We start from the raw sequence: 26,999 nt of genomic DNA on the forward strand, positions 1-26,999 counted from the left end.
CTTAATCTGGATACATTACATCCAGCTAAATAAAAAGTCAGAACATGCCATATAGATGCTGACCTGCAGAGTTGCACCCAATATGAAAGGGGAGACCGGTTTGATAAGTTGCTCTCCTTGAGGACGAGCTAGAGCGAGGACAGTTTCTTTAAGAGATTTCAGCAGATCACTATGTTTTGCTGCAATAGGACCCATATCACATCGAGCAATGGAGAGTGCTTCAGCATAATTACCGGACTCCACCAGCTTTAAGAATTCCACCTACCAGGAAATGATAAAAAGAATGTCTTTATGCACCGTTGCCCACATCTAATCCTAGACGTTTACTAAATGTTTACTAAATGTTTACTAAAAGAAAGCTCACCTGTTTCAATTGAAAGAGTAGATGTGGATTATACTCAAAAAACTGTGAATTTAACCGGTTTACTTTCTGAATAACTTCAGGAACCATCCCTTCACATGCCATCTCTCTTATTTCAAGAGCTAACCCAAATTTATCAACATCAGCACCCTGGAAGTGAAACAATCGCTGTATTAGTACAATAGTCAAGGGTCAATATATCTTCAGCAGAAATTAGCAAGGAGAAGAGCACACCACCTCGTCATTAGTAAGATTCAGCACAGACTGATTTGCCGCAATATGGCCGTTGGCGAACGAACTGAAATGTCTTTCCTTCTTAAACTTTTGGTTAACATTTTGAGAAAAAGGTGAACGACCCACCCACCTCTTTCGAGGATAACTTGGCTGAAACTTTCTACGACTGGAAGACTGCTTCTGCTCCTCACCTTTGCAGCCACTTGTGCTGCAGATGCTCTCACTTGCTGTACAACTATCAGCACGCGCTGGTTCACCACCACCAATACTGTGTTCAGAGCGTGAGTCTCCCTGATCTTCCATGGCGGCATCTTCTCCATCTCTCTCTAATCTTTTGTGTTCGTCGCCAAAACCACCATGCAGAGCTGCCACACTGTTTTTCTGATCTTCAGAAACATCACTATCGGTGCAAGCCTTAGTATCCTCTCTTTCATCTTTAATAGAACTTCCATGCTCTTCAGCTTGGTCTGGCACAGCATTAATAATCTCCGAGCATGTGCTTGAAACTGAAGTGGTGGTCACATCAATCAATCCTCTATAAACACAGTAGTCATGTACAAGGTCATCTAGAAGCCCTGTGTCTAGCCTGACTCGGCTCAGCTCATTCTGCATGTGTCAGATGAGGTCAGTCAAAGACTAAGTCATTCACAGGCTGGAGAAGTGGATTTTGAACCATAATTGACATGACTAAACAATAGAATCTCATTCAATGCAGAAAAAATATAAGAAATCAGCAGAAAATAGTTTTCATGAAGAGACAATGTACTACACATGAGCATTGTCATGATGCTCCTATAGTAACTGTGGGCCTCAAGAGCTCTTTGGACTTTGAGAATTGACCCTGATCAAAAGTTGGGAATCGATGACTATTGACTGGACCAGAAAAGGCCTGGTGCTACAAGTCAATCTTATAGAGATATGTAAAAGAAGTGGAAAAGGGAACATAGTTGCACTCGCACTGCATATGTACTTCTTTTCAGCATAAATGTGTATATAATGTTCGGTGCAGTCGGTCACCTCTCGCAATATGTAGTAGTCTCACTCCAATCCACCCGCACAAGACAAATTGAGCATGATAAGAACTGATACATGGCCCACAATAGACTAAAAGCACACGGCACTACCCCATACAATCTAGTACAAGCAGCAAGCAGACTTAACAATGACATGGATACAAGGAGGTTTCAGGCTCAAAAGACTTAGTGCATAGGAATGGTACAATGTAGACTAGGGCTCGACTAGGCTGCCCAGAGACTAGGACTTTGAGGGACTGAATAGATACAACATATTGCGTATGAATGGCAGGGGGAACGGCCGCCCAACTCTGTAGTAGCCCACAGAAAGTCAAGCCTGGTCCACTTTTCCAAAGGCTGCCGAAAACCAGGCCAAGGGCCACTGGACACTAGACACCAGGGGATGCAATCAGACTCGACAAAACCTAGAGCCGCCCTATCCACCAGTCCACGTTTGCAAGCCCACACAGCTCTACCCACAAACTACACTGAGATTGGTGGAGCACGCTTTTTTTTGCTCCACCACCAACCTCTGGTGCAAAACAGACCGTGGTTTGCACCACAAAACGTACCACCGGCAATACGCACTCCTCCCACACAGTGGCACACCCCCGCCTTGCCCTCACACCCCCAGCCCTAGCAGTCTTACCTCCCCACTTGACATAACTATTGGACTCTCTGCCAACGTGGCGGCGGAGAGCCTCGTGACCAGCAACCGGCCCAAACTGGGCCAACTTTTTAAGCATCCTCCAGGGTGCTGTTTAGTGTTTGAATACATTTGATCAGCTGCTATGGTCAAGCTGCGGTGGGTGTGCTACTGCTAAGGTTGTGTAATCCCTGTGCGCCAGTGAGGGTTCGAAACCCATGTATGAGCAAATGTTGTTCAACCTCTCACATGAATGAACACCTGTCCCTAATCAATCTCCACATGTGATTAATCATTTTGCACGAAGGAGAGGTTCTATGGTTGTCCACTTCACCTGCTACCGGCTAATCCGGTCTTCACACTCCGATCTTTTACCTTGGCCCTACCAACCCCAAACACACACACACACACATTTTTTTTTGTAAATCTTGTTGATAGAATTTACAAGTGGGAAACCTCAAAGCGAGGAAACCCCTCGAAAAATAAGAGATACAAAAAGCCGAGCATCATGAGGCTCCGAAGGCTAGAAACACTCAAAGTAAATCCTATAGGCACCAAGAAATGCAGCGCTCGACCAAGCAACGATTTGAAATAGGGGGAAGGGGTCAACATCAGTGCCTTGAAACATTAATGAGTTCCTATGGTGCCGGATGGCCCACAAAACCCAAAATCTGACCCAAGTAAAGTACACCTAAAACTAAGATTGCGGAGATTGGAGCACCCCAAAAAGCCAAAACCGTCTGTGAAAAATGCCAGAAGGAAAACGCAGCCAAGAGCAGCCGACAGAATGAAGGCTTTGGAGCAGCGACAACCCCACAATAAGTGTGGCACAATCTCCTCAGCTTCAAGACATCTTAAGTAGCGAGAAGGCGCAATATGCCATGCATGTAATACACTGCCAACAGGTAGAGCTCCCACTAAGCAGCGCCACAAGAAATACGTTCCTTCAAAGGTAGATGACTGCCAAATACTGGACAATGTTCGTTGCCACCACAAGGATGACTCCAAGAGTGACCACAGCTGATTACCATGATGCACAATCCACACATCAGATTGCAGGACATTGCAATCTAGGATGACTCCAAGAGTGACCACAGCTGATTACCATGATGCACAATCCACACATCAGATTGCAGGACATTGCAGCTGAAACGCAATCCAATCTGGTAGTAGCAAGGTTCCAATCAAAGAAGCGGGAGTCCACATCCAAAGGAGGAATGGGAGAGTGATCAGCAAGCATCCTTTGAATTTCCTGCCATAAAGGAGAATAATGGAGACCCAACCAAAAACGGGACATCCTATTAGCTAATGAAAGAACATGACCCGTGTCAACCACCACCTGATGCACCTAGCAGAATCCTTTTTGGGAAAAAAAATACGCTTGGCGAGGAGACCATTGAACCAAAGTGGAAGAGAAGGCACTGCTCCAATGCAAACTCTCCAACCGAAGGGAGTTACCCACGAAGGATTGTCTACCATGCCATGCCAAATGCAAAGTGATAGCCTTCCAATCAACAATGATAGAAGAGGTAAAGGGACATCCAGGAATGTGTCCTTCAAGCTTCCCAAAAATAATGTCCCAATATGATGGTGTGACAATATGCGTACACAAATGCGAGACCATAAGAGCCCAGGGTTGCTGCTGCTCCACCAAGACAGGCAATAGCATAGCGTTTTGAGCCAGAACATGACGTCGCAAGCCCAAAATATTCAGCCCTTTGGACCGCGGGGTTCAAGGTTGGGATTTCTATCCGGGTTGCCATGGTGCTTGTGGGGTTTGCCGGCCCGCACGGATATGGAGGGATCGACCGTGGGTCTAGTCTTTCCAAAGACCATATCTCTAGTGTAAACTATGGACTCTAATTGCTATGCTCAACTCAATTTTCAGCCGATGTGATATATTGGACTGTGTGGAGAGACGATGAACTTTCATGAGTCGTCCCATCCATGCGATGGCAACCATGCTTTATCCTCTCTACAGGTCGCCAAAGCTATGGAGTGATACCTTCCTCAGCACAGAACAATCTAAGTATGTTGGGCTCATGTTTTCAAAGGATGATCAGCTTTACATAGATAGGGAGTTCACCAACTACATGAATGGCATCGGCGCTTCTTTTACTAGGGCAGTAGCCTTGAGGAAGGAAGCCACAAAGTTTCCTTTGACGTGGTGGCACTCTTATGAGAGGGTTGGTCTTCCTAACCTCTCACGCCAAGCTCTTCGTGTTCTTTCACAGGTAAGAGTCCATTTAACATTATACTTTTTCATCTGTATATTACAACACAACCATAAATTCCACTTACTTAATTCTCGCGCGCAAAATTGCTCGGCTGGAGCATGTGAGCGCAATTGGAGCTCTTACTCTCTCATTCACACGAAGATTCGAAATTGCCTTAGCACTTCTCAATTGGAGAAGTTGGTGTTTTGTAGGGCTAATATGAGGCTCGTGCGGAGTTACCAATCTTTGGGGCAACCCAAACAGGTAAATGATTTCGGCATATGGCTGCTGGCATAAACACATATTATAACTTTTTTATTCACTACCATTTATTTTACTCTTCAATAGATGGATGTGACACAGCTCAAGATGGTAGATGATCCTGCTCGAGAGGAGATTGACCGACAGATTAGAGACGAGTAGGAGACGATTCACAGAGAGCTGCATAGAGAGCTTGAGAGTGTGGATCGTCCTGTGACTAGATCACGTGCACGAGCTCTCAGCATTCCTCTATGCCCGACGCTTCCAGATTCAAACACTGTAAGACGAGAGAGTATTCGTCTGGGGAAGCTTCGTGTTCGCTCCTCTCGCACATGAGCAAATGAAGCTGTCCAACTCATTCACACGGAGATTGCTGATTTCTTTGAGGAGGCTAGTGGAGCAGAGGTGCTTGTTCCAGATGCCATTGTTGCAGAGCCAGAGTTGATGAAGAGGGCGATGTCCTTGATGATGGGGGCATGCTCTCTACCGACGAATCATCTTCTATGCATCTGACACAGACTTTTGAGGCTATAGGCATGCCGCCTAATAGCCTATGTGCATGCTTTGGAGAGCAGCAAACTTTTATTGTGTTTCATTATTTTGTTTCAGTTTGTATGGCATATACAGTGCCGGCTTGTGGCTCATGCCATAGACGTTATGCTTGTAGTTGACTTTGGACTGTTGTACCTGTGTTTCATTGTTTTATTTTAGTTTGTCTGGGATTTATAGTGCCGGCTTTTGGATGACGCCAGAGACAATATGCTTGTAGTTGAACTTGCTTTTGAGATTTATCATTGAGGCTTGAGGCATTTGAGTTTTATGTCCAATTGTCAATATGTTCATTTTCAGCATTGTAATTTGCAATGTAAATTTGTTTATGAGTCTGGGTTTTTCACAAAAACATGAGTTTTTTACAAATAGTAGGTGTACCTATTACGTATCTGGAAGGTGGTTCAGTATGGTAGTACGTTCCATACGTAAGACAATGGATTTAGGCATTCCATGATCTCTGAAAACCTTCACAAAGTGAGATTGCTTGCAAAACCTGGCTACAAATATGGCATCATGTGCACCATTAATCCTAGGCAGATCAAAGATTCAATCCATAGCAATGTTGTCCTATTGCCTATCTAGAATAGGCAGAGGCTGAATCAATCCTGGTGCCTTGTGCCTATCATTTTGACATTTTAGCAAACCAAGCGAGTATGCACAACTGTATCCACATCTATTTTGTCCTGGAAAAGACAATGATTCCATCAAAGAAGGTGTTCGCAAATTTCTCGCATCCCTTAAAGATTATATCGATCATCCTATTAATAGTTACAAAAAGCATTGGTACAAGTACAGCTTACAAGGCAGGACAAAAATTTCACACAGTCCACAAGTAGTCTTGAAACCAATACTGTGAGCATCGCTTGGTGCAATCTTGACTGGGTGATATCCACTCTTAAGTTCAATCCTACTGAGGCGAGTCAATTCTTGCAACTTATCAAGGATGTAATCAGTTTGTAAAATAGGGAAATGACTTTTAAAGGTTATCTTAATGAGAGCTCTACAATCAATATACATTCTCCACAACCCATGCTTCTACACAACAAGCACTAGAGAATTTCCACTCTTCCCCCCAGTATGATGTGGACAACAGAGGGCAAGTTCGGCTATATATGAATTGTGTTGGGTGTGGTGATGTGTTCGATAAGGGTCCACTTTAAGCATTTTCGTTACCATTCAAGCATGTGTATCGCATGTTGTGCTTTGCACACGTGTTTAGTAAAAATGGTTGTTTTGTTATACGAAGTTGCAAGAAAGTTTCCTTAGACAGAGCGAAGTTGAGCTTGGCCATGCAATGTCAAGAAGGAGATGATCATGGCAAGTGACACATTTGCACATTTCTTGTATGCTACTAATGCTTTGGGGGTAAACTCCCTGGAACAAGGTGAATGGTATGATCCTCAGGTTTGTTGTGAGGACGTTCTTTTGACAGACTCTTAGAAAAACACTCGACATAATCCCTTCTTCTAATCCACACATAGTAGAGTTCCTCCCACATTCCTCCCTCTCTCTGAAAAATATAAAGTAAGCAGAAATGAAATAAAATGATATATTAACATCTACAAAAGGCCAAAATGACCTATGAGACCAACTGATTACAATGATGAGAGATGAGTTCTGTTCATTTAGAGATTGCAAAAGAAAATGCAATGGGAACTCACTCCCACTTGATTTTTACATCAAGAACACTGTGGTCCCATCTCCTCAGGCTTCACCCTGATGGCCCAGGGGTGAAGCATTTCAGGTGATATGAAGTTGGACTTGGCTCCATTGTCAAAGAAGATAAAGTCCCCAGGCTCTAACCGTTCCCCATGACCTCGCAAAGCCTCGAAAACTCATCCTTCCATTGGACACTTCTAAATCTACTTCAATCATGACACGTGCAGCCTCACTTCTCTATTTAAAGCCACCTAAAAGCAACGCTGCACTCTCTGTTACTTAATACTGAAAACCACCTTCACCATAGACGATAGAGACGAGGTGGCAGATAGTGTTCTTCAAGGTCTCTTTATAGACCTAGAAGTTTCACCACAGAGATGCAAATCTGTTGGAGTTTTGATTCGCCCAACAACAATCTCTATCAATACACTTCTACTGTTTGTATGCTTTCTGCTCACCTAAGCATGATAGGCGTTTGGGGTGTAGACATCGGTGTTGGTTAAAGCCAGTAGAAAGCATGGTAAGCAGCATGCTTGTGCCGCTGACTAAGGAGGGCAGCAAAGAAAGATGCAGTACATCCAGGAAATACTTGGTTTGGCAAGTGCAGTTCCAGCAGGGTAGCTATTTGTGTTCGTGTCCTTTGTACTGGAAGCCAGCTAATACTTGCTCTATTTCTGTTTATTGGTCGATTGCCTCTATCCGCTTCTCAGTTCTTGGGGCTCCTTGCTAGGCTTACATTCACTTTGGAGACCTTCCTGTTCAGCCTTGTTTGCTTACCTTCAAGCGCCATTGTTGACAGTCCCCTACCTTATATACTGCCCAACACTTGCACCCCTCCATCACTTGACCTCAGACCTTCCGTGCCTTGCATGACCTTGTGCACACAGGGGATGGTGCAGCCCATGTGGCAGCCTTTTTACGGAAGTATAATCATGACGAACGAGACACCAAGCTGCTTGGTTTTGAGAGTAACTGATAATGCTTCTTGATTTCCAAAGTTGAGAAATCGATATACATATGTATGCATGTATCTATATATAACCAGACCTACAAAGGAAACTTCAAAAAGGGAAGGCTTGAGGTACTACGTAGACATCAAGATTGTGATTAATAAATAAAGCAGTAAGCCACATTGAAATTCAAAAAATGTAGAAACATACAAGCTATGTTGCAATCAAAGAAAAACTTCTTATTTCTGATTGTATTTTACCTTTAAAGCCAGGTTCAAATCACCTCCTGCATATCTCAAACTATCCACAGCCCCTTGCCTGGACACATCTACAGCATGTGCCAAGGCTTGCACATCACTCTAAAAGAAAAACAGGATTGACATCAGACCAGAGCTCCCTGCCACCTTATAAAATGCAACATTTTAGATAAAAAGAAAGAGCTCAACAAGCGAGGTCCTGGTAAGTTGGTAACAAACCTCATCAAACTGGGGAGCCTCCAGAAGACAATCATGTGGAGTTGCAGGAGGATCTTTTTCCTTATCCAGAAGAGCACTAGAAAGCTCTGCTATTGGTGAGGTTGCCCCTTGTCGAGAACAGTAACTATTGTGTGTGCTGAAAAAACAGGGTATCAAAATCCAGAAAACCATGTTTTCATCTTCAGGAAAGAAAAATGAAGGATAAAGTTTGTAAACCTACCTTAAAAGATATCGAAGGGAAAGAGAAAATAGTGGGTCATAGGCACGTAAATGTGCCCTTAAAACAGAGGCAACAGTAGCTGCCAATTCAATCCGATTTGATTCTGACCACTGCCATCATTAATGCCAAATTACCTTCCATTTAGAAAACTAATCAATCTTAATAACATTTCACTCATGTTTATGGTTTATGAAATTTACGTCTTGTCGTAGATCTCTTGTACAACCTCTCCACTAGCAAAAATACATGTGCAATATCCGGTTTGCAGGAAAACACCAATTCAAAGTGCAAGAAGTTTCACCATTTAAAGGAAGAAAGAGAGTCACCTCTCCACAAAGTAAGGAAGTAAGGGAGCTCACACACACAGGCACATCCAACAGAACAACGAGATACAGTGAATTCATATTATCGCATGAAGTATATTTATTATCACACCTCTTGACTAAACAAAAAAAAAACACTTTTATTCAATCTGATATGGTTGAGAACCCCCCCCCCCCCAAAAAAAAACAAAAACAAATAAAAAGAGTTTGCAATGGGCAGTACATCAACAATCTCCTGTCAAAGGACTCGCCGAAGCATAGGTAGGAGTGCACACTTACATGGAGGAGGTTGTCACGAGGGAGGCAGAGGGGGACATGGTCAATCTATGTGTTTGAACATGGCATTGAAGGCACTCATCACGATCACAAAGCACTGAATGAACACCTGATTGCAGTTCACAATATTGGTAAATCTCGCAACAAAGAACCAAGTCGAGACTTATACCTCACTCACGGCCGGACACAGCCACAAAACAGCCCTCAATGCTCAGTTGCTGCATCATCGATGTGTACGCAACCACATCATCAATTCATACAGTGTGTACAATTTGCACCGATTTTCACGCATAGGTTAAGGTCAACAGTGCCTTGTCACACCCAATGTGACTTCTTGGGCTTCTTCATGAAGGACTTATTATGGAAAAGAGTTGAAGGTCATCTCCTTGGTTTCCCCGTCTAGATCTTGTGAGTGAGCGTTTCTTTGTGACCATGCCCGGTCTTGTGAGGATTTCTAGGCATGTGGGGAAGTTCTTCCAAATTTTTGTCCGGTCAGCCACCTGTAGGCCTTTTTGGTAGGGCGCCCTATTTTATGCAACTGTGCTTGGATCGTGGGAAATTTAGAGTGGACTGGACAAAGAGTGTACACCCCTATATAGGGAGAGGGGGGCGTCTGCAGTTGTGTAGAGCCTTGGACTCTCGTGTTAGCAAAGTTTGCCCTCGCAAGGCCTACAGACCAGGAGACACACCCAGAGACAGATCTCAATGTTCTTTCATCCAAAGAGTGAGCAGAGACGAGAGGAGCTAGAGAGGAGGGATGCAGGGCATAGGAGAGGTATTCGAAGTGATCGAGCAGGCGATCTAGGGAGATCTAGAAGGCCCAAGATGAGGGGATGCTCCCAACGCCAAAGGAGGTTGTAGCATAGGATCAGAGTCATATTGGCAAAACATAGGAGACTCCTTATGCCGACTCTCACCATGGAGGACATAAACACGATCATGCACAGACTCATGCGAGCTATCAAAAGATTTTGATACATACATATCCACCATATGTATTTTGAGATACCTACCCTCAGGCTCATGCTACCCGGCCTTTTACAACTCTATTAGTGTTCTTGTTTAGTTTAGTTTCTTTCCTTTATCCAGACTTTGTATCAGATTTATCAGGATGTAACTCAGATTCACCATGATGTAACTCTTTGGTCTCACATGCCATTTTGGCCTCTGGAAGACGTTAATATAGTATTTCATTTCATTTCATTCCTCTCTCTCCATCTTCTCTCTCTAGCGGTCTTCTCTCTCCTCTTCTCCTTTCCTTGCCACGTGGTCCCTTGTCACCACACCTCCCGCTGCACTTTGACATGGTATCAAGGTCAGGGCCTGACAACGCCTAGTGGATCCAGAAGGCTGTTTGAGGCTGCTTTTTTCAGCCAGTAGGAGGGGGACTAGCGGCTCCAATCTCTAGATACATCATATCAATCATCATTATCACCTTATGACAAAATGTTGCAATCATTTCACCTCTCGTGCTCAAACAAACACATATTTGCAAGAGTAATTCAATCAATCAGTTGCTAGCATGCAGAGAAGTTTCCAAGCAAAATATTGTTAGTGCAACCAGCCTGTACAACGTAGAGGGCGGTACTATTTCAATTACCTGTTAACTTTACACATAGCACTGAGAAGGGAAGAGAACACTGTTGCGTCCAGCGACTAGAATGTCATTGCGCACACGAGATCGACACCCTGTAGGCCCCAAAGACTGGCGCCCCTTCCGGTATTTCTTTATTCAAATTAAGGTAGACGATCCGACCACTTAGCACAAGCTATCACAAAGCTGTCCAAACCTGGCGAGGGCTGAAAACGCAGGTTTTCGACCTGATTTTGGTAGCATAACGACGCAAAAAACCATGTAGGTCAAAAGCACCTGTCTAGGACGGATTCCCTCGCTATGTGGAAGCTTTCTGGTGAGCTGTCACAGAAATTCAGCGGGCTGTAATTCCCTGTTTTTCACTGCCGGGTGCCCAAAAGCCTGTACACGCATCCCAAGGCTCTCACGAGGCTCCCCCGGTGTTCCCTTGCAGTTTAGGTGCGAAACCCTAAACCTGCAGAAAAATACAGCAGGCTGTAATTCGCTGTTTCGGATCGTTTTTAGCAGAACGAACACGCCTACGCATGTCCCAAAGGCTCCCACACACAATGGGACAGTTCCCCTGTGAATTGGACGTGTTTTCACGCGAGAAAACTCTCCAAACTCGCAATCTTTCGCGATGGAACTGTGCGTACCTTTGGGGGATTAGCAATTAGCTAATCCGGTTCCTCTTCAGAAGGCTCTTGCCTTGGCAAATGCGCATAAACCCCCAGAACTGTACATGTTCATCTGAGTAGCCCAACTAGTGGGGCATTACCAATGTGCCAAAGGGGGGGGAGAGATGCATGAGAGCAAGTCATCGCGCTACATGAGACAGAGGAGAAGGCAAGCTTTCCATTAAAGCTGTAGACCTGCACCCCCTACTCACACACACACTGTAGGTCACTTGTGTGTAAAATTCAGCCCCTCTCTCAAATTGGGCGCCTCCTCTTGCTGAGGTGTCCTGCAGATTGACCTCCTCCTGCCAAGTGTCCAGTTTGCCCCTTTGAGTTAATTCCCTAGTTCCCACTCACTTATAAAGTTGTAAGTGACTTTCCGAGTGGCCCAGATTTCGCTTGACAGGCACAGGCTTCCATATTCATTAGAATTCAGTGCTAACTGGCCCGAGCAGTCCTAGACTGATCGACCAAGACTCCCGATGTGAGAAACCTATTCGGCGCAGCCGTTTCACACTGGCCATGCAATGTCCACTTGCACCTTTTCAAGGGTCCCGAGGAAACAAGTAAAAACAAAAATAAATAGAAATATCTAGTACTTATTTATTGAAGGCAACAAGAAAAATACACCTACTGGTGACACACCCCACCCTTGAAATACTGCAAGCGACCTTGCTTGCATGCCAATAATACATGCGATATCTCCTGATATCACATATATTCTATGATGGGAATCCAAGATATACATGCTTCCGGAAATGTAGCGTTGGACGATTAAACAATCCCACCAACCTGGCTACGACACATATATCAAGCATAGAAGCCTTATAGTGTACTCTCAAGCACAAACTTCTCTAGCTAAATTTTGTATGGAAAGAGTAGATACAATCACTTAACTACTCTCTTGAGCATCATGAACCAAAAAGGCTACATCAAGTCACTGTGGGTTCCATCTGAAAGGCTTCAAGATACAATTGCAATAGCTGAGGTGAATCAACCAATTCAGACTCTTCCATCCATTTGGCATCCAAGGATGAATAGTTCTTGAACTTCACCAAATAGCGTCTTGCAACCTTTCCTCTAACCTTTCTTTCTTTCTGTGCCAATATCTGTTCAGGGACAAGGATCTCATCCAATTCTTCCACTTCGGGTTGTTCCTCATCAAGCATATTCTCGGGCACATTACCAACAAAGGGTCTTAGAAGGCTGACATGAAAAGCATTATGTATTTTCCAGCCTTCTGGTAGCTTCAACCTGTAAGCTACATCACTGATCTTTTCTGAAATCTGAAAAGGACCATAATATCGCATACTGAGCTTAGGAAACAAACGTTCCTTGCCTTTCCTTTTCCTTAACCTGGCCTTTTCAAAGCGCAAAAGCACCCAATCACCAAGTGAAAATACAAGTTCACAACGGTGACGATCAGCAGCTTTCTTTTGTTTAGCCTGAGTCTTCTCAAGAGCAATCTTTATCTTCCTGTATGTTTCATCCATATCTTGCACATACTTGTCTGCCTCAAATATCTTGTCCTTAGTCTGCAAAATGGACGGGACTTTCTTTCCTCCTTCCACTATCTCAAATGGTGCCTTACCTGTTGACGTATGCACAGTGTTATTGTAAGCATATTCAACCAATGGAAGATGGTGTTCCCAAGTTGCCTTGTGCTCTGACACATAACGTTTGAGCAGGTCCTGGACAGTAGAATTTGCCTCTTCTGACTGTCCATCAGTTTGCGGATGAAACGAACTTTAGCGTAGTGCCCATGTTCTCAAACAATGCCTTTCAGAAAAGACTCGTTATACGTGGATCCCTGTCACTGACAATTGACTGAGGCATCCCGTGGTATTTAAAGATATTGCTCATAAATTCCTTGACCATGTGTTCTGGCTTTATTTTCTTCCTAACGGGAATGATATGGGCCTGCTTACTGAACCTGCAAATGTGTCAACATCTTGACGCAAAGTTGGCCAATAGAAGAATGCCTCAACCCCTTTCACTGTCGCATCAATTCCATGATGCCCAGCATAAGGTGGAGCGTGCTTTCCATCAAAATCTTTGGCCGTGACTGTTTAGTAACACATAACTTTCCATGCATCATGAGAAAGTCATTCTTAAGCATATAGTGCTCATGATGTTGTCCATCAATAAGTTGGTCATAGATCCTTGCAAAATCTGAATCTTCAACATATTGTGTCTTCATTTCGTCTAGTTCACAATGGTACGGAATTGACACTGCTGAAATTTGGGGCTTTCGTGACAACGCATCAGCCACCACGTTCTTTTTCCCTTGCACATGCACAATCTGAAAATGGAACATTGACAAGATGTTTGCCCATCGCATGTCCTTCTCAGACAACTTCGTCTGTGTGAGAAAATATCTCAAGATTTGATGATCCGTTTGGACAACAAAATCAGCCCCTAGCAGATAGTGTTTCCAACTAGTGAGAGCATGAATTACTGCCATCAATTGTTTCTCATAGACTTGCAAGTTCCTTTCAGTCTTCAAAAGAATTATGCTCTCATATGCGACTACTCGGCCATTCTGCATTAGAACTGCACCAAGACTATGGCCACACGCATCACACTGAACCACAAAAGGTTTCGAAAGATCTGGCAAAATGATTACCGGGACTTCATTCAAGTGTTTGAACGCTAAAATTTCTTTGGTTGTCCACTTGAAAGTAACTGCTTTTCCTTGCAGTGCATGGAGTGGAGAAGCAATCTCAGCAAAATTTTGGATGAACCTCCTGTAGTAGGAACATAAGCCTAGAAAGCTTCAAATGTCATGTACGGACTTCAACTCTGGCCATGACCTAATTGCTTCCACTTTGGCAGGATCCATGGGTACCCCATCCTTTGAAACAATGTGCCCAAGGAAGTGAATCTCTTGCAAAAAGAACTCACTCTTCTTCGCATTAATGAGTAGCCTGTTCTTACATAACTCATTGAAAACTGCAGTCAAGTGATCCCTATGCTCCTCTTCAGAGTTCGAGTAGACAATCATGTCATCAAAGAAGGTACCCACGAAGTTTCTATGTGGTCTAAAAATTATGTCCATCATTCTATTAAACGTGGCAAGAGGATTTGTGAGACCAAATGGCATGACAAGAAACTCATAAAGACCAAATGTTGTCCTGAACGCAGTCTTACGGACATCTTCTGGCCTAATGCGTATCTGATGGTAACCACTCTTTAGGTCTATTCTTGTAAACAATGACGCTCCCTCAAGCCGATCAAGAATGTCATCTATCCTCGGTATGGGGAACCTGTTCTTGATGGCATTCTTATTCAAGGAACGATAGTCAATGCACATGCGCCATGAACCATCCTTCTTCTGCACTAAGAGTATTGGCGAACAAAAAGGGGATGAACTGGACTGAATCAGCCCCTTCTCTAAAAGCTCGTTGTCCTGACTCATAATCTCTTTCTATTGGGCTGCACTAACCCTGTATAGTGGTCTATTCGGTGGACTAGAACCTGGCACAAGATCTATGGTATGATCCTCAGGTCTCTCAGGAGGTAACTCCCCTGGCAAAGAGTCCGAAAAACAATCACAGAAACCACTCAAAAAAGTTGACATGTCTTTATCTAAGGTAGACAAATTAGATACAACTTGAGGTACTTCTTTTGCAAAGATCAAGTGCGTAGAAAGATGATTCTTTATTACAGATGAAATAGCAGAAGCAGAAACAACTGGAACAGACTAGCCTTTAAGCTTTACATCAAGGACATGAGTCTTTCCTCTATGTACAAGGGTAATCTTTTTGTTGTAAGTATCCACCATAGCATGCAACCTGTAACACCGTGGGATACCCAGTAACACATCACAGCCCTCAAGTGGCATAATATGAAATTCTTTCGCATCCACATAGCTCTGAATGTGCAGACGAAGCTTTCCCAAAATGGGAGTAACAGGCTCTGAATGACCTGGGCATGCCAAACGTGCTTCCCCTGTCATACCCATCTCCTCTGCACGAATGCCCAACTTTGATGCCAATTCTGGTGATATGAAATTTGCACGAGCTCCTGGATCAAAGAAAACCAGCACTGTCCGGTCTCTAATTTTGCCCCAAGCTCTGCACAGCTCCGTGGCATCTGTGTTTGGCTGGTCTCCAATCAAATCTAGAACAAGTCCTGCACTTGGCTTTGGCTTCTTCCCTTTATGGTCTGACTTGTCCTCCTTATCCTGTGACTTCTTCTGTGGGCATTCACTTGCAAAATGTCCTTCCTGTTCACAAATATAGCATTTCTTGGCCTCCCTAAGAGCTTTCCTTTCTTCAAAAGTTTTGCTAAAAAAATGCCTTTTTTGCTCTTGTCCTCGTCCCGAAGAAGATTTAGACCGCTTCTTGGACGTATCACCCTCTTCAATGGAGGGCTTCTTTGTGGGAGGCTCAGAAGGCTTTGCTGCAACATTGCCCTTGGCTGAAAACTGATTGCCCTGGGACCCTTTCTTGTGGCTATTAAATCCATCGGAATCTCCCTTCGACAGATTGCTGGCCACTCTTGCATTCTCAATCAACTGAAACATATTCATGACAGTAGTCTTCGTGCAGTAGTCCCTGATTTTCTTGGGCAATCCGCAACAATACTTCTCAATCTGTTCTGAAATCCACTTCAAAAGTGTTTGTCAACCATGCAGGCGCAAAAAGCTGTTTGAATTGGACCCACATTGTTGGGGCTTGACCCTGGTTCATCAATGCGGTCCACCATTGAAGCGCATTCCCTTTCAAAAAAGTGGCAGCCTTGCGTATCTTTGAGGATTCCGTGAAGTTTCCTCCAGCATAAGCTGCATCGAACTGTTGTATGAAGGTCAAAGCCTTCAACTGGTCCTCAGTTCCTCTGAAAGTTTCAAACTTCACTCCCTGCCCACCTTCCTTGTAATCCTTAAGCTGACTTAAAGGAGCCACATTATCATAAACAGGTGCCTGTAACAGTGGTGCTCCATGATTGTTCATTCCAGCACTCGCATCAACTGTGTTACCTGTCATATCTACATTTTGTATGTATGGCTGCGAAAAACAAGCCATACCAAATTGTGTTCCAGGCACTCGAAACTGGCCATAGGCACCCTGAAAACACGATTGAACACCCATGTTCGCGTACATAGGGTAACACCCATGTTCGCGTACATAGGGTAACACCCATGTTCGCGTACATAGGGTTACCCATGCCTGTTTGCATTGTCCCGAACACATTCCCTGCATATAACCTGTGGAAGGTCCAGCCATAGCTTGAAACACTGAACCACCTCCAAAATAACCAGTGCTCCCTTGACCATTCACAAACGGTTCCTATCCAGCTAAAGCAAGTTGCTTTGGATCATTGGACACCGCTACTTGCTCAACCACATGGGCTTTCCCTCGAGCATCATGAGTCCTCTCGCATTGGAAATCTCCTTTTCCTGCAACGGCTCAGTCATGCCCTTTGTAGGAAGCTAAAAACCCTGTGTCGGAGCCTGTAAGAACTACTGCATCCTTGGGTTGTTACCCAACTGCTGAAACATGTGCATGCAGCAACGCTGTTGAGTTCTAAACAACCTGTCCTCTTCTTGAAGAGTTGAAGGAACTTTCTCTGTGCCATGTGAGGAAGATCCCTCTTCACGAACTTGGTCTCTCTCTCTGCCATAGCGAAGGTCTGTGTTGCTTTCACCCACAACAATCCACGCTGCACTTTTTGAAGAAAAAGTGACTATCCCGTCAATGGAACCATGCAACCGGCCTGTACAACGTAGAGGGCGGTACTATTTCAATTACCTGTTAATTTTACACAGAGCACTGAGAAGGGAAGAGAACATAGTTGCGTCCAACGACTAGAATGTCGTTGCGCACACGAGATCGACACCCTGTAGGCCCCAAAGGCTGGCGGCCCTTTCGGTATTTCTTTATTCAAATTAAGGTAGACGATCCGACCACTTAGCACAAGCTTTCACAAAGCTGTCCAAACCTGGCGAGGGCTGAAAACGCAGGTTTTCGACCTGATTTTGGCAACATAACAGTGCAAAAACCCCTGTAGGTCAAAAGCACATGTCTAGGACGGATTCCCTCGCTATCTGGAAGCTTTCTGGTGAGCTGTCACAGAAATTCAGCGGGCTGTAATTCCCTATTTTTCACTGCCGGGTGCCCAAAAGCCTGTACACGCATCCCAAGGCTCTCCTGAGGCTCCCCCCGGTGTTCCCTTGCAATTTAGGTGCGAAACCCTAAACCTGCAAAAAAACACAGCAGGCTGTAATTCGTTGTTTCGGATCGTTTTTAGCGGAGCGAACACGCCTACGCGTGTCCCAAGGGCTCCCGCACACAATGGGATAGTTCCCCTGTGAATTGGACGAGGTTTCACGCGAGAAAACTCTCCAAACTCGCAATCTTTCGCGATGGAACTGTGCATACCTCTGGGGGATTAGCTAATCCAGTTCCTGTTCAGAAGGCTCTTGCCTTGGCAAATGCGCATAAACCCCCATAATTGTACATGTTCATCTGAGTAGCCCAACTAGTGGGGCATTACCAATGTGCCAAAGGGGAGAGAGAGATGCACGAGAGCAAGTCATCGCGCTACATGAGACAGAGGAGAAGGCAAGCTTTCCATTAAAGCTATAGACCTGCACCCACTACTCACACACATATTGTAGGTCACTTGTGTGTAAAATTCAGCCCCTCTCTCAAATTGGGCGCCTCCTCTTGCTGAGGTGTCCTGCAGATTGACCTCCTCCTGCCAAGTGTCTAGTTTGCCCCTTTGAGTTAATTCCCTAGTTCCCACTCACTTATAAAGTTGTAAGTGACTTTCCGAGTGGCCCAGATTTCGTTTGACGGGCACAGGCTTCCATACTCATCAAAATTCAGTGCTAACTGGCCCAAGCAATCCTAGACTGACCGACCCAGACTCCCGATGTGAGAAACCTATTCGGCCGCAGCCGTTTCACACTGGCCATGCAATGTCCACTTGCACCTTGTCAAGGGTCCCGGGGAAACAAGTAAAAACAAAAATAAATAGAAATATCTAGTACTTATTTATTGAAGGCAACAGGAAAAATACACCCCCTGGTGACAGTCAGCCTACTAAGCTTAATTAAAAAGGTATACTGATGATTTCCCTTTCCAATCGTGTCCATCTTTTATGGCAAGTGGAGTGCCTCTCCTCATGCACCACGCACTACACCATACGCACCTGTTGAATACCTGATCTCACAAAGAAGCTCCTCTCATCTCAGGTTTCCAAGAAAAGATCTTTCTCCTTCGAGGGTTATCTGGCAAAGTCGCCCTCCTCCAAATCCAAACTTCCAAGAGCTCCACAGCTCCTATCAATAGAAGTCTAAAAGATCCCTCTATGAATCTTTTGGAAAAGTTCTCGCAACATGTAAACTTTTCAAGAGATTCTACCAATCTCTTTCAAAATCAACCAAGTCAAGTAGCTCACTACCCAAACTCGCAAACTTGCAATCATTGCACACACCAACAGATGTACGATGCCGAATTTTTGTTCGGTATATTTTCAAAATGTTTTTGCCAACTAAAACTTTTCTACTTGCACAAAGCCAAAAGATTCTATTCTGAATCTGTTGGGAAAGTTCTTGCACACTGCAACTTTTTAAGAGATTCTGCCAATCCCTTTTGTCACTTCTTCAGAGACACCAAAACGGATAGTCTCTTCACTTTCTTTTTTTCTCTCCTCAGCTTCTTGTCTTGCCCCTTGGTCAAACACTCTATAGACTCTTAAAGGCAAAATCAACCATCGCTTTTCCATCTTTCGCCGACTCTCAAAGTAGACCTTGCCGAGTCTAGAACTGCTTTCCATCAGCATCTAATTTTCCACTTCCTCAGTTTATGCCACTTTGTCAAAAAGCTACCTCTCCTTCCAAAAAGCTACTTCTTAAAAAAGCAATATGTTCCGAAAAGAAATTTCTTTCAATGCAGATTTAAAAGCAATTTCTTTAAAAAGCACTTATTCAAAGAACACATCTTCATAAGGCCAATTCTTCAAAAAGCATTTTCTTCATATTGTGCTTTTTGAAAAAATCTTCTTCTGTTGCCACAAAAGCACAAAAGCACTTCTTCAAAAGACTAATTCTTCAAAAAGCTTTTTCTGTTGCCACAATCTCAATGTCTTGCTTCTTTGCTTCTTCTTCTCTATCCCAAAGATGAAAAAGAATTGCGTCCACGGACCACAGTCAATTGTCATGGTTCTGGACTGGATGTAAGAGCAATCGTTTGAGCTTTGATACCACTGTAATTGGCAAGCCACTGGCGAGGCAATAGAATCACTGCGACAATCACCAAACTAATCCAAAACAGCAAACATTTGAACTTAAAGTAAAATACTCACTCTCTTTCGAGAAGCATTGACCGTTAATTCAGCTGCTCCTTGGGTAATCTTTATATTCATAAAGGCACTAAGGACCAAAAGCAACTATCATAAATAAGGCACCCAAACAGTTCTGCAAGTCCATGCTTTCAATAACTAGGACTCAAAAAGCAACGGACGGCCAAGTTTGCCACATCAACAACTGTAGAGCATGCCACACTATCATCTCGGTGCGAAAGGTGCTGTGAATTTTGCCGGGAATCCCACCGCATTTTATGCATCCCCACACCCAAACTTGGGTCTATGAGTTCGGTCCAGCTTCACCTAGACTCGTTGTCTCCTCATCCGATCTGGTACAGTCATGTTTTTCATAGCTTTTGCTTTTGGGCTTGCGTGCGTTTATGAAATGGCCTAGAGGATCTAGTCTCGCAGATCCATGCAAGGTTGCAAGATTGCAGACTAAACTCTTGAGCAGTTGTATATGTGATCATCAATATAAAAGAAGTATCGTGTGGAACGCCTAACCTAGGGCCCATTGCATCTGGGTAGAGAACTATACCCTACCGTATCTCATTCTTTGCAATTCAAGTGTTACAATTTTCAAGTTTCGCTAAGTGTTTGTTGTTGATTTCCCGCCCTCCGTGGCTTGCCGTTGAAGTTGGTATTGGAGCTTCAGTCGATTCTTCTCTGACACCAATCCAATTTTTTGCCACACACTATGGATACTGACAAAGACTGGAGTGGAAGTATGAGTCTGAAGAGAGAGACGCTGAAGATAAAGCAGAAAAGCAAACCGAAGACGAAGCAAAAGATGAAGAAATCGTTCACGAAATAGTCTAGGATGAGGAGGTTGAGCAAGAGGAAGAACGACCTGAGGTACTTGCAAGGGAATGTTCCTGTTGTAGAGCTTAACTCGGAGATAGATCCCGATGTTGCCGACCAAAGGCAATAGTTGGAGATGCAATCTATTTGGATCGTCTCCTTGCTCTTCCCCAAGATCCTCTCTACACCAAGCAAATACGAACTCAGCCAATGACAAAAGTTTACAAGTGGCAAAATACAATAAACCATATATCCAAGACGGCAATGAAAGTCAAAGCAAAGCCATCGCCAATGTCCTCTACCAACAATAAAGGGTGCAACTCCTCTATTGCTCCAGATGATTTACAAAGAGATATCCAACGCCAAGTGTACCTGTAGTTCGCTAGTTTGGGGCATGTTCCATTGCAAAAGCGACATAAGTGGAAATCTTTTATGGGTTTCTTGGACCAATAGCTTTTCTGACATGGCCGACAAGGGTGCTCGTTTCAATGCATTAGGTTCTCAGGGTATCAACAAGGGTGCTTTCAAGAAGCACCATAGTGATGTAGTCAATTTCGACGACGAGTAATTGAACGACACAAAGAGGAAGAAGACAAGATTCAGAGACCATGGGGTGCTGTGATTATCGAGAGGATGATGCAAATGAGGACGATGACAACAATGAGGATAAGGGAGACAATGGGTTTCCTCGGTTTTTGAAACAACTCTTGGATGTTCATCCAAGGTAAGGGAAGATTGCAATCATAAGTCCAAGTCTCAAGAGGCTATGACCATGCTACATCATGCTCTACTATCTTCCCTGACTAACCAATGACACAAAGAAGAAGAAGAAGACAAGATTCTGAGACCATGGGGCGCTATGATTATCGAGAGGATGATGCAGATGAGGACGATGACAACAATTGAGGATAAGGGAGACAATGGGTTTCCTCGGTCTTTGAAACACCTTTTGGATGTTCATCCAAGGTAAAGGAAGATTGCAATCATAAGTTCAAGTCTCAAGAGGCTAATGACCATGCTACATCACTATCTTCCCCGACTAACCAATGGCACGCATCACAAAGACAATAGCAAGTTGGCTACCATGCACACCAAAGAGTCACACCAAACTGATGTAGCAGGAAAAGTGTGTCGTGCTCTCTATTGCGGGTGCTCCTTAGTGCAATATGCATGAAATCTCAATCCAAACAGAATCAAAACACTTAAGAGCAATAGAGCAAGCAAACTCAGAAGACACAACAACAGACTCATAACTCAATGGAACTCAACTAACGCATGGAACCAGTACAAACTCTGGTTGGCAGCACACTCGACTCCAAGCCCACAACTCACAGGTACAATGGGAGTGTCGAAGCTCCAACTGTTACGTCCCCAAACATCAGGCTAGGCACCTCAGCTATGTCCAGCCAATGTGAACCAACCGTGCATGTGAACGCAACCTTAGTTGAAGGGAGGTTAAGAAGGGCGGTTAAGAAGTCTTATAAATGGGATTGAGGTCTCATTTGTGAGAAAACTTGTGTGATCACCACACTTGGACTCTAGACCCTTGGCAGCTCTACCCACACACCCATTTGGTGTGAGTTTGGTGGTATGGGACACCAGCCCTTGAGGTAGAGGCTAGCCCGTTGGCTGCAGGCTCCCAAGCTCGGAGGTGAGCCCATATTGGCTCTATGGCTGGGAGGTGAGTTTGATGTCCACTCTCTACGCTCATTTATGAGCGAGTACGGCTTGTGTCATGTTATATATGCAGGATGAATCCAATGAGAGATTAACACGAACTCTGCGGGGAGAGTGCAAATGTGCGGTGCTAGACTTAACACAAGACACAAGACTCTAGACTCGTAGAAAGTATGATATCTAACGACTAGACAGTTCAGCATATATACAACCATAAAGAGCAACCACCGGCTAACAAAATATCCTTGACAGTCCAGCTACGTCTATCTTCGAACTTTGGTGGATGAACTGGCCACGGTGTCCACTAGACCACCACTCGTATGTCTGCCGCGTGTCACTGCCCATGCAAGAGTCCACCCAGTGTGAACCGAAGACCAATTGTAACTGCTTGTCCTGTGCAAGTGATACTATAGCCCTCCTACAGGTTGCCCACCACAAAGCCATTCACCGTCTTGGTGAGAGAAGACATTGGAAACTACAAAAGGAAACTGCTATGTTATGTGTACTGAGACAGCTAAAAAAGAACTGCAAATCTACAACACAATGATGCTGAGCTACGCTCTCCCGATCGTGTCAACCAAGAGAGTATCGTCGCCACGGCACACTCAAAGTGTCTACATCTGGAGGTGGAGCCATAAGATCGATCGATCGTTCGGTTTTGAGCCGTCATCGTCGACGACGACAACAATCCGGTCTAGTAGCCTCGCCGCATGCACAAGATCCCATCAGCAACCCTAGCCTATTCAGATTTCAGCAGATTTCAGCCCTTAGCCTAAACATCGTCACCGACCTCATCGTCGTCGTCATTGTCCTCGACATCTTCGTCGTCAAGTACCACAGCATTTAGAACCATTGTACCAGACTTTGTGCAATCTAAAACAAATACCGTTGTCGTCGTCGTCGTCATCAAGTACCACAGCATTTAGAACCATTGTACCAAATTTTTTGCAATCTAAAACAAATACCTCTCTAGCAATAGAGAGGGGGGCCCTTAGAGAGGGGTTTGGGACCCCATCTGCTGTCGATTCTTCACTCTCTCTCTCTCTCTCTCTCTCTCTCTCTCTCTCTCTCTCAGCACTCTCTCTCTCTCTCTCAGCACTCTCTCACAGTTTTCCACTCTCTCTTGTTTTGGTCATTGCACATTCTCTCATTCAATTAAGGAAGGTTCTCCCTTCCTCTAAGGTAAAAGAAACCTTGAGCACACATTGAACACTCATCCTGAGCATACACCATCATTCACATCCGCTGCACATTACACTTGATAGACAATCGTCCTAATACTTTTGCTATGACTACGTCTTGCCAAAGAATGAGCATGCAAAATTTCTAACATGACCTACAATGATGAAACATTGTGTATTCCTTGAATGCAACTTTCTATCTTTTCTAGAGTGCACTTCATGCTTCTCTGCTCATCCGTGAGTGAATCATGTGCATCATGCAATATGGCTTTCCTATAGGCTATGAGAAGGTAACACACAGAGACGGTGACGAAAATACAAAAGACCATCACGCATGAGAGACTCGAGAAATGCATACTGACTTTTCATGCGAACAAAAGATATTTCATGAATGGGTTCGATGGACCTCGACTCGAGAGTCAAAAGATTTGTTTTGTGTGATTGATCGTATTTGGAATTGGTTATCTTTACTAGGAACATAATCAATCAAACCACCAAATTGCTCACAAGACTGGAGCCATATAGCTTGACGGTGACTCCAAGGTGTCTTCGGTACAGACTGGAGCTAATTGAGGGCTTGATGATCCTTACGAAAAATTAAATCACTATCATGCAAAACATGCTTCTCATACTCTAGAGAGTGCATGGCAAAGAGATGTCCCTTTTCATGCAATGATTGATCCTTTTATGAACTATGTGATTGTGTACTAAAAGATATTATTGGATTGTGTGTTTTATCCCCTTTTAAAACATGAGACATTAATGACACATAAGGGGTACTCTTATGACCGCAAATCATTATGGACGATACACCTTCATGAGAAATACTGAGCGTATTCAATTTCTAACTAACTTGTGCATCAATCTCATAAAAACACTTAATGCCAAAAATCATATCACACCCAGACAAAGGAGGAAAAACAGTCTTGTGGCGACGAAAACATGCCTGCTAAACACAAACTATCACATTAGAACATTCATGCGTGATGGAAGAGTGCATGCCAAGGGAGAATCCAAAAAGCACAATGGGATCCATTGGAATAGCTTCGAAACTTGCGCTCTTTACAAGAGTCACTAATCACATCATGCATACTGCCAGAATCAAACAAAATCACCATGCACTCACCATTCCCATGACCATAACACTTCATGAGAGACTCATCTAGATGATCACGAGAAACTTAGCGCGCACTACTTGGCTCATTCATGACACTAACAGAAGATGTGGATTCTATGGATTCTTTTGTGGGTTCTATGGGTTCTTTCTAAGGATAATCTATTTTCATGTGACCTTTAGTGTGACACTTAAAACACCTTTCTTCCTTTCCATACTCGGTTCGTTCTTCAAGACTTAACCAACCTTCTACTATTCCTAAAGCTGATTTTTCATCAGGTGTCAACTCCGTGGTTTCTTGAGTTTTAGCCTTTCCTTTATTATCACTATTAGGTGAAGAGTTTTGTGCCCTAGGTGTAGTGGACGATTGAGAAGGAGAGGTATTGTGGTTCTTACCATTAGTCTTACCATTCTATGATTCTATTGGTTCTAAGGGGTACTTGACTTATTCTCCTTCGGCTTACCTTTGTTGTGCTTCATTTCCTACGCGAGAGCGATTCTAACGGCATCATTGTAGTCCTTTCGGTCAAAGACTTGCACATCGTATTTGATATACTCGTCCAAAGCAAAGAGGAAAGCCTCTTTGTGATCCTCATCCGACTTAAGCAATTGAGCACCTATCCCATTAATAAAAGATATAACGTGAGTCCCATTTTACTTGAGGCCTCTCCAATCCTCTTTCGACAAATCAAAGTACTCGAGTGGCATAAAACAAGCCTTTAGCTTGTCTTGGCAATTGGCCAAACTATAAGACAGTAGTGTCCGGTCCGCGGCATGCTCAAGATGCTCAATGAACTGTGCCTCTTTCCAAGCTGTATACCAATTAATGGCATCACCCGACACATACATGGCAGCAGTCAAAACTTTATTGTTACCGTTTTTCTTGTTAGTCCCAAAATAAGCATTAAATTGATGCAACCAAGAATAAATCACAGAAGCATCCATCTTGCCATCATACTTACTGAAAGTCAACTTTTCAATGACTGAATTAGTGAAGTCATCGTCTCTACCTGGTCTACGTAATGACTCGCTGGCCTCCTTGAGCGGGTCTCTCTTCGAGGATAGCAATTGCAAGACAAGTCTTGCATGCCTTGGTCTCGTTGCGCCTCACTCTCTAGCTCCATAGCTTCCCTCTTTTCTTCAACAACCATGCATTGAGCTTCGCATCTGTAGCGCGGATAGTGTGTCGTGCTCTCTACAGTGGGTGCTCCTCGGTGCAATGTGCGTGACAATCTCACTAAAACAGACTGAAAACAAAGGAACAAAAGACAACAACTGAGCTCACAGAGACACAACAACAACAAACCACAACATATGACTCGACTATCTCAAAGAATTGATACAGACTCTGGCGTGGCAGCCCACTCAGCTCCAGCCAAGGACTCACAGGTACAATGGGGTGTCGAGGCTCAGATGTGCAGGGATGGTGAAGCCCTACTCTATGTATAGACTCACTACTCGAAACGACAACACTCGACCATATATCTAGAAAATAATCCACCAACGGCTCATAAATGTCAGCCACCTAAACCAATCTCCAAACTGAGTGGTGGTGGTGACCTGGCCACGATGTCCACTAAACCACCACCGTCCGTATCCTGCCACGTGTCACTGCCCAGCCCAGAGAGTCCATTTAGTGTGAACCAGACCAGACCAACTGTACTAACTGTGTGTCCTGTGAAAGTGACACTGTAGCCTGCTACAGGTTGCCCGCCACAAGACCGCTCACCGTCTCGGTGAGAGGGATACTGAAAAACTGTGAAAGAAAACCACTAGGCACCGCATCCGTACATCTTTCGTGAAGCAGGTGTGAGGCCCAACCATGACCTTACATGCCTCAAAAGTGGTGTTAAAAACACTGCACTGCTTGCAAATGCCTTAAGACTTTGAATAGGCAGGAACCCAATATGATTGCATAGTCCAAGAATCCCAATTGGCACAACAAAATGAGGCTCCACAGCAAAGAGGTATGCTCACTAGGTAGGGGTGAGGTAGGGGGGGAGGGGAGACTCGGTAGGGGCGAGGGGAGAAAGAGGTGGTTAGGGGGGCTAGATAGGGGCGAGGAAAGAGAGGGGGTGGGTAGGGCCGAGTAGTGGGTGGGTATGGGCGAGGGCAAGAGAGGGGGTGGGTAGGGCCAAGTAGCGGGTGGGTAGGGGCGAGGGCAACAGAGGGGGTGGGTAGGGACAAGTAGGCGGTGTGCACGGGCGAGTGTGTGTGAGGGGTTAGGTAGGGGCGAGTAGGGGGAGGGTAGGGAGCGAGGGCAAGAGAGGGGTGGGTAGGGGCGAGGGGGAGTAAGGGTAGGGGCGAGGGGTAAGTGGGTAGGGTCGAGGGGGTGTGAGGGGGAGGGTAAAGGCGAGGGGGAAGTGTGTAAGGGCGAGGGCGAGGGCAAGGGAGGGGGTGGGTAGGCGCAAGGGGTGAGTAGGGGGTAGGGGCGAAGCCTAGATACGTAGGGGGTGGGTAGGGGTGAGGGCTAGGT

At 44.5% G+C, this 26,999-nt stretch overlaps 1 protein-coding gene across 1 annotated transcript; it reads right to left on the reverse strand.

The window, feature by feature from the left end:
* LOC147416933 (uncharacterized) lies at positions 1 to 25,468 on the reverse strand. Its single transcript, XM_086507948.1, has 10 exons — positions 25,237 to 25,468; positions 25,028 to 25,140; positions 24,263 to 24,355; positions 9,191 to 9,235; positions 8,589 to 8,698; positions 8,369 to 8,504; positions 8,153 to 8,251; positions 599 to 1,201; positions 365 to 511; positions 1 to 261 (listed from the first exon to the last, which is right to left on the reverse strand). The coding sequence occupies exons 1-10, from the start codon at positions 25,466 to 25,468 to the stop codon at positions 16 to 18; spliced, it is 1,824 nt and encodes a 607-aa protein (XP_086364074.1). The 3' UTR covers positions 1 to 15.
* Between the last annotated feature and the right edge of the window lie 1,531 nt (positions 25,469 to 26,999).

Source organism: Adiantum capillus-veneris, unplaced genomic scaffold, assembly GCF_014529385.1.
Source record: "Adiantum capillus-veneris isolate H3 unplaced genomic scaffold, ASM1452938v2 Hic_scaffold_347, whole genome shotgun sequence".
Lineage (NCBI taxonomy): Eukaryota > Viridiplantae > Streptophyta > Polypodiopsida > Polypodiales > Pteridaceae > Adiantum > Adiantum capillus-veneris.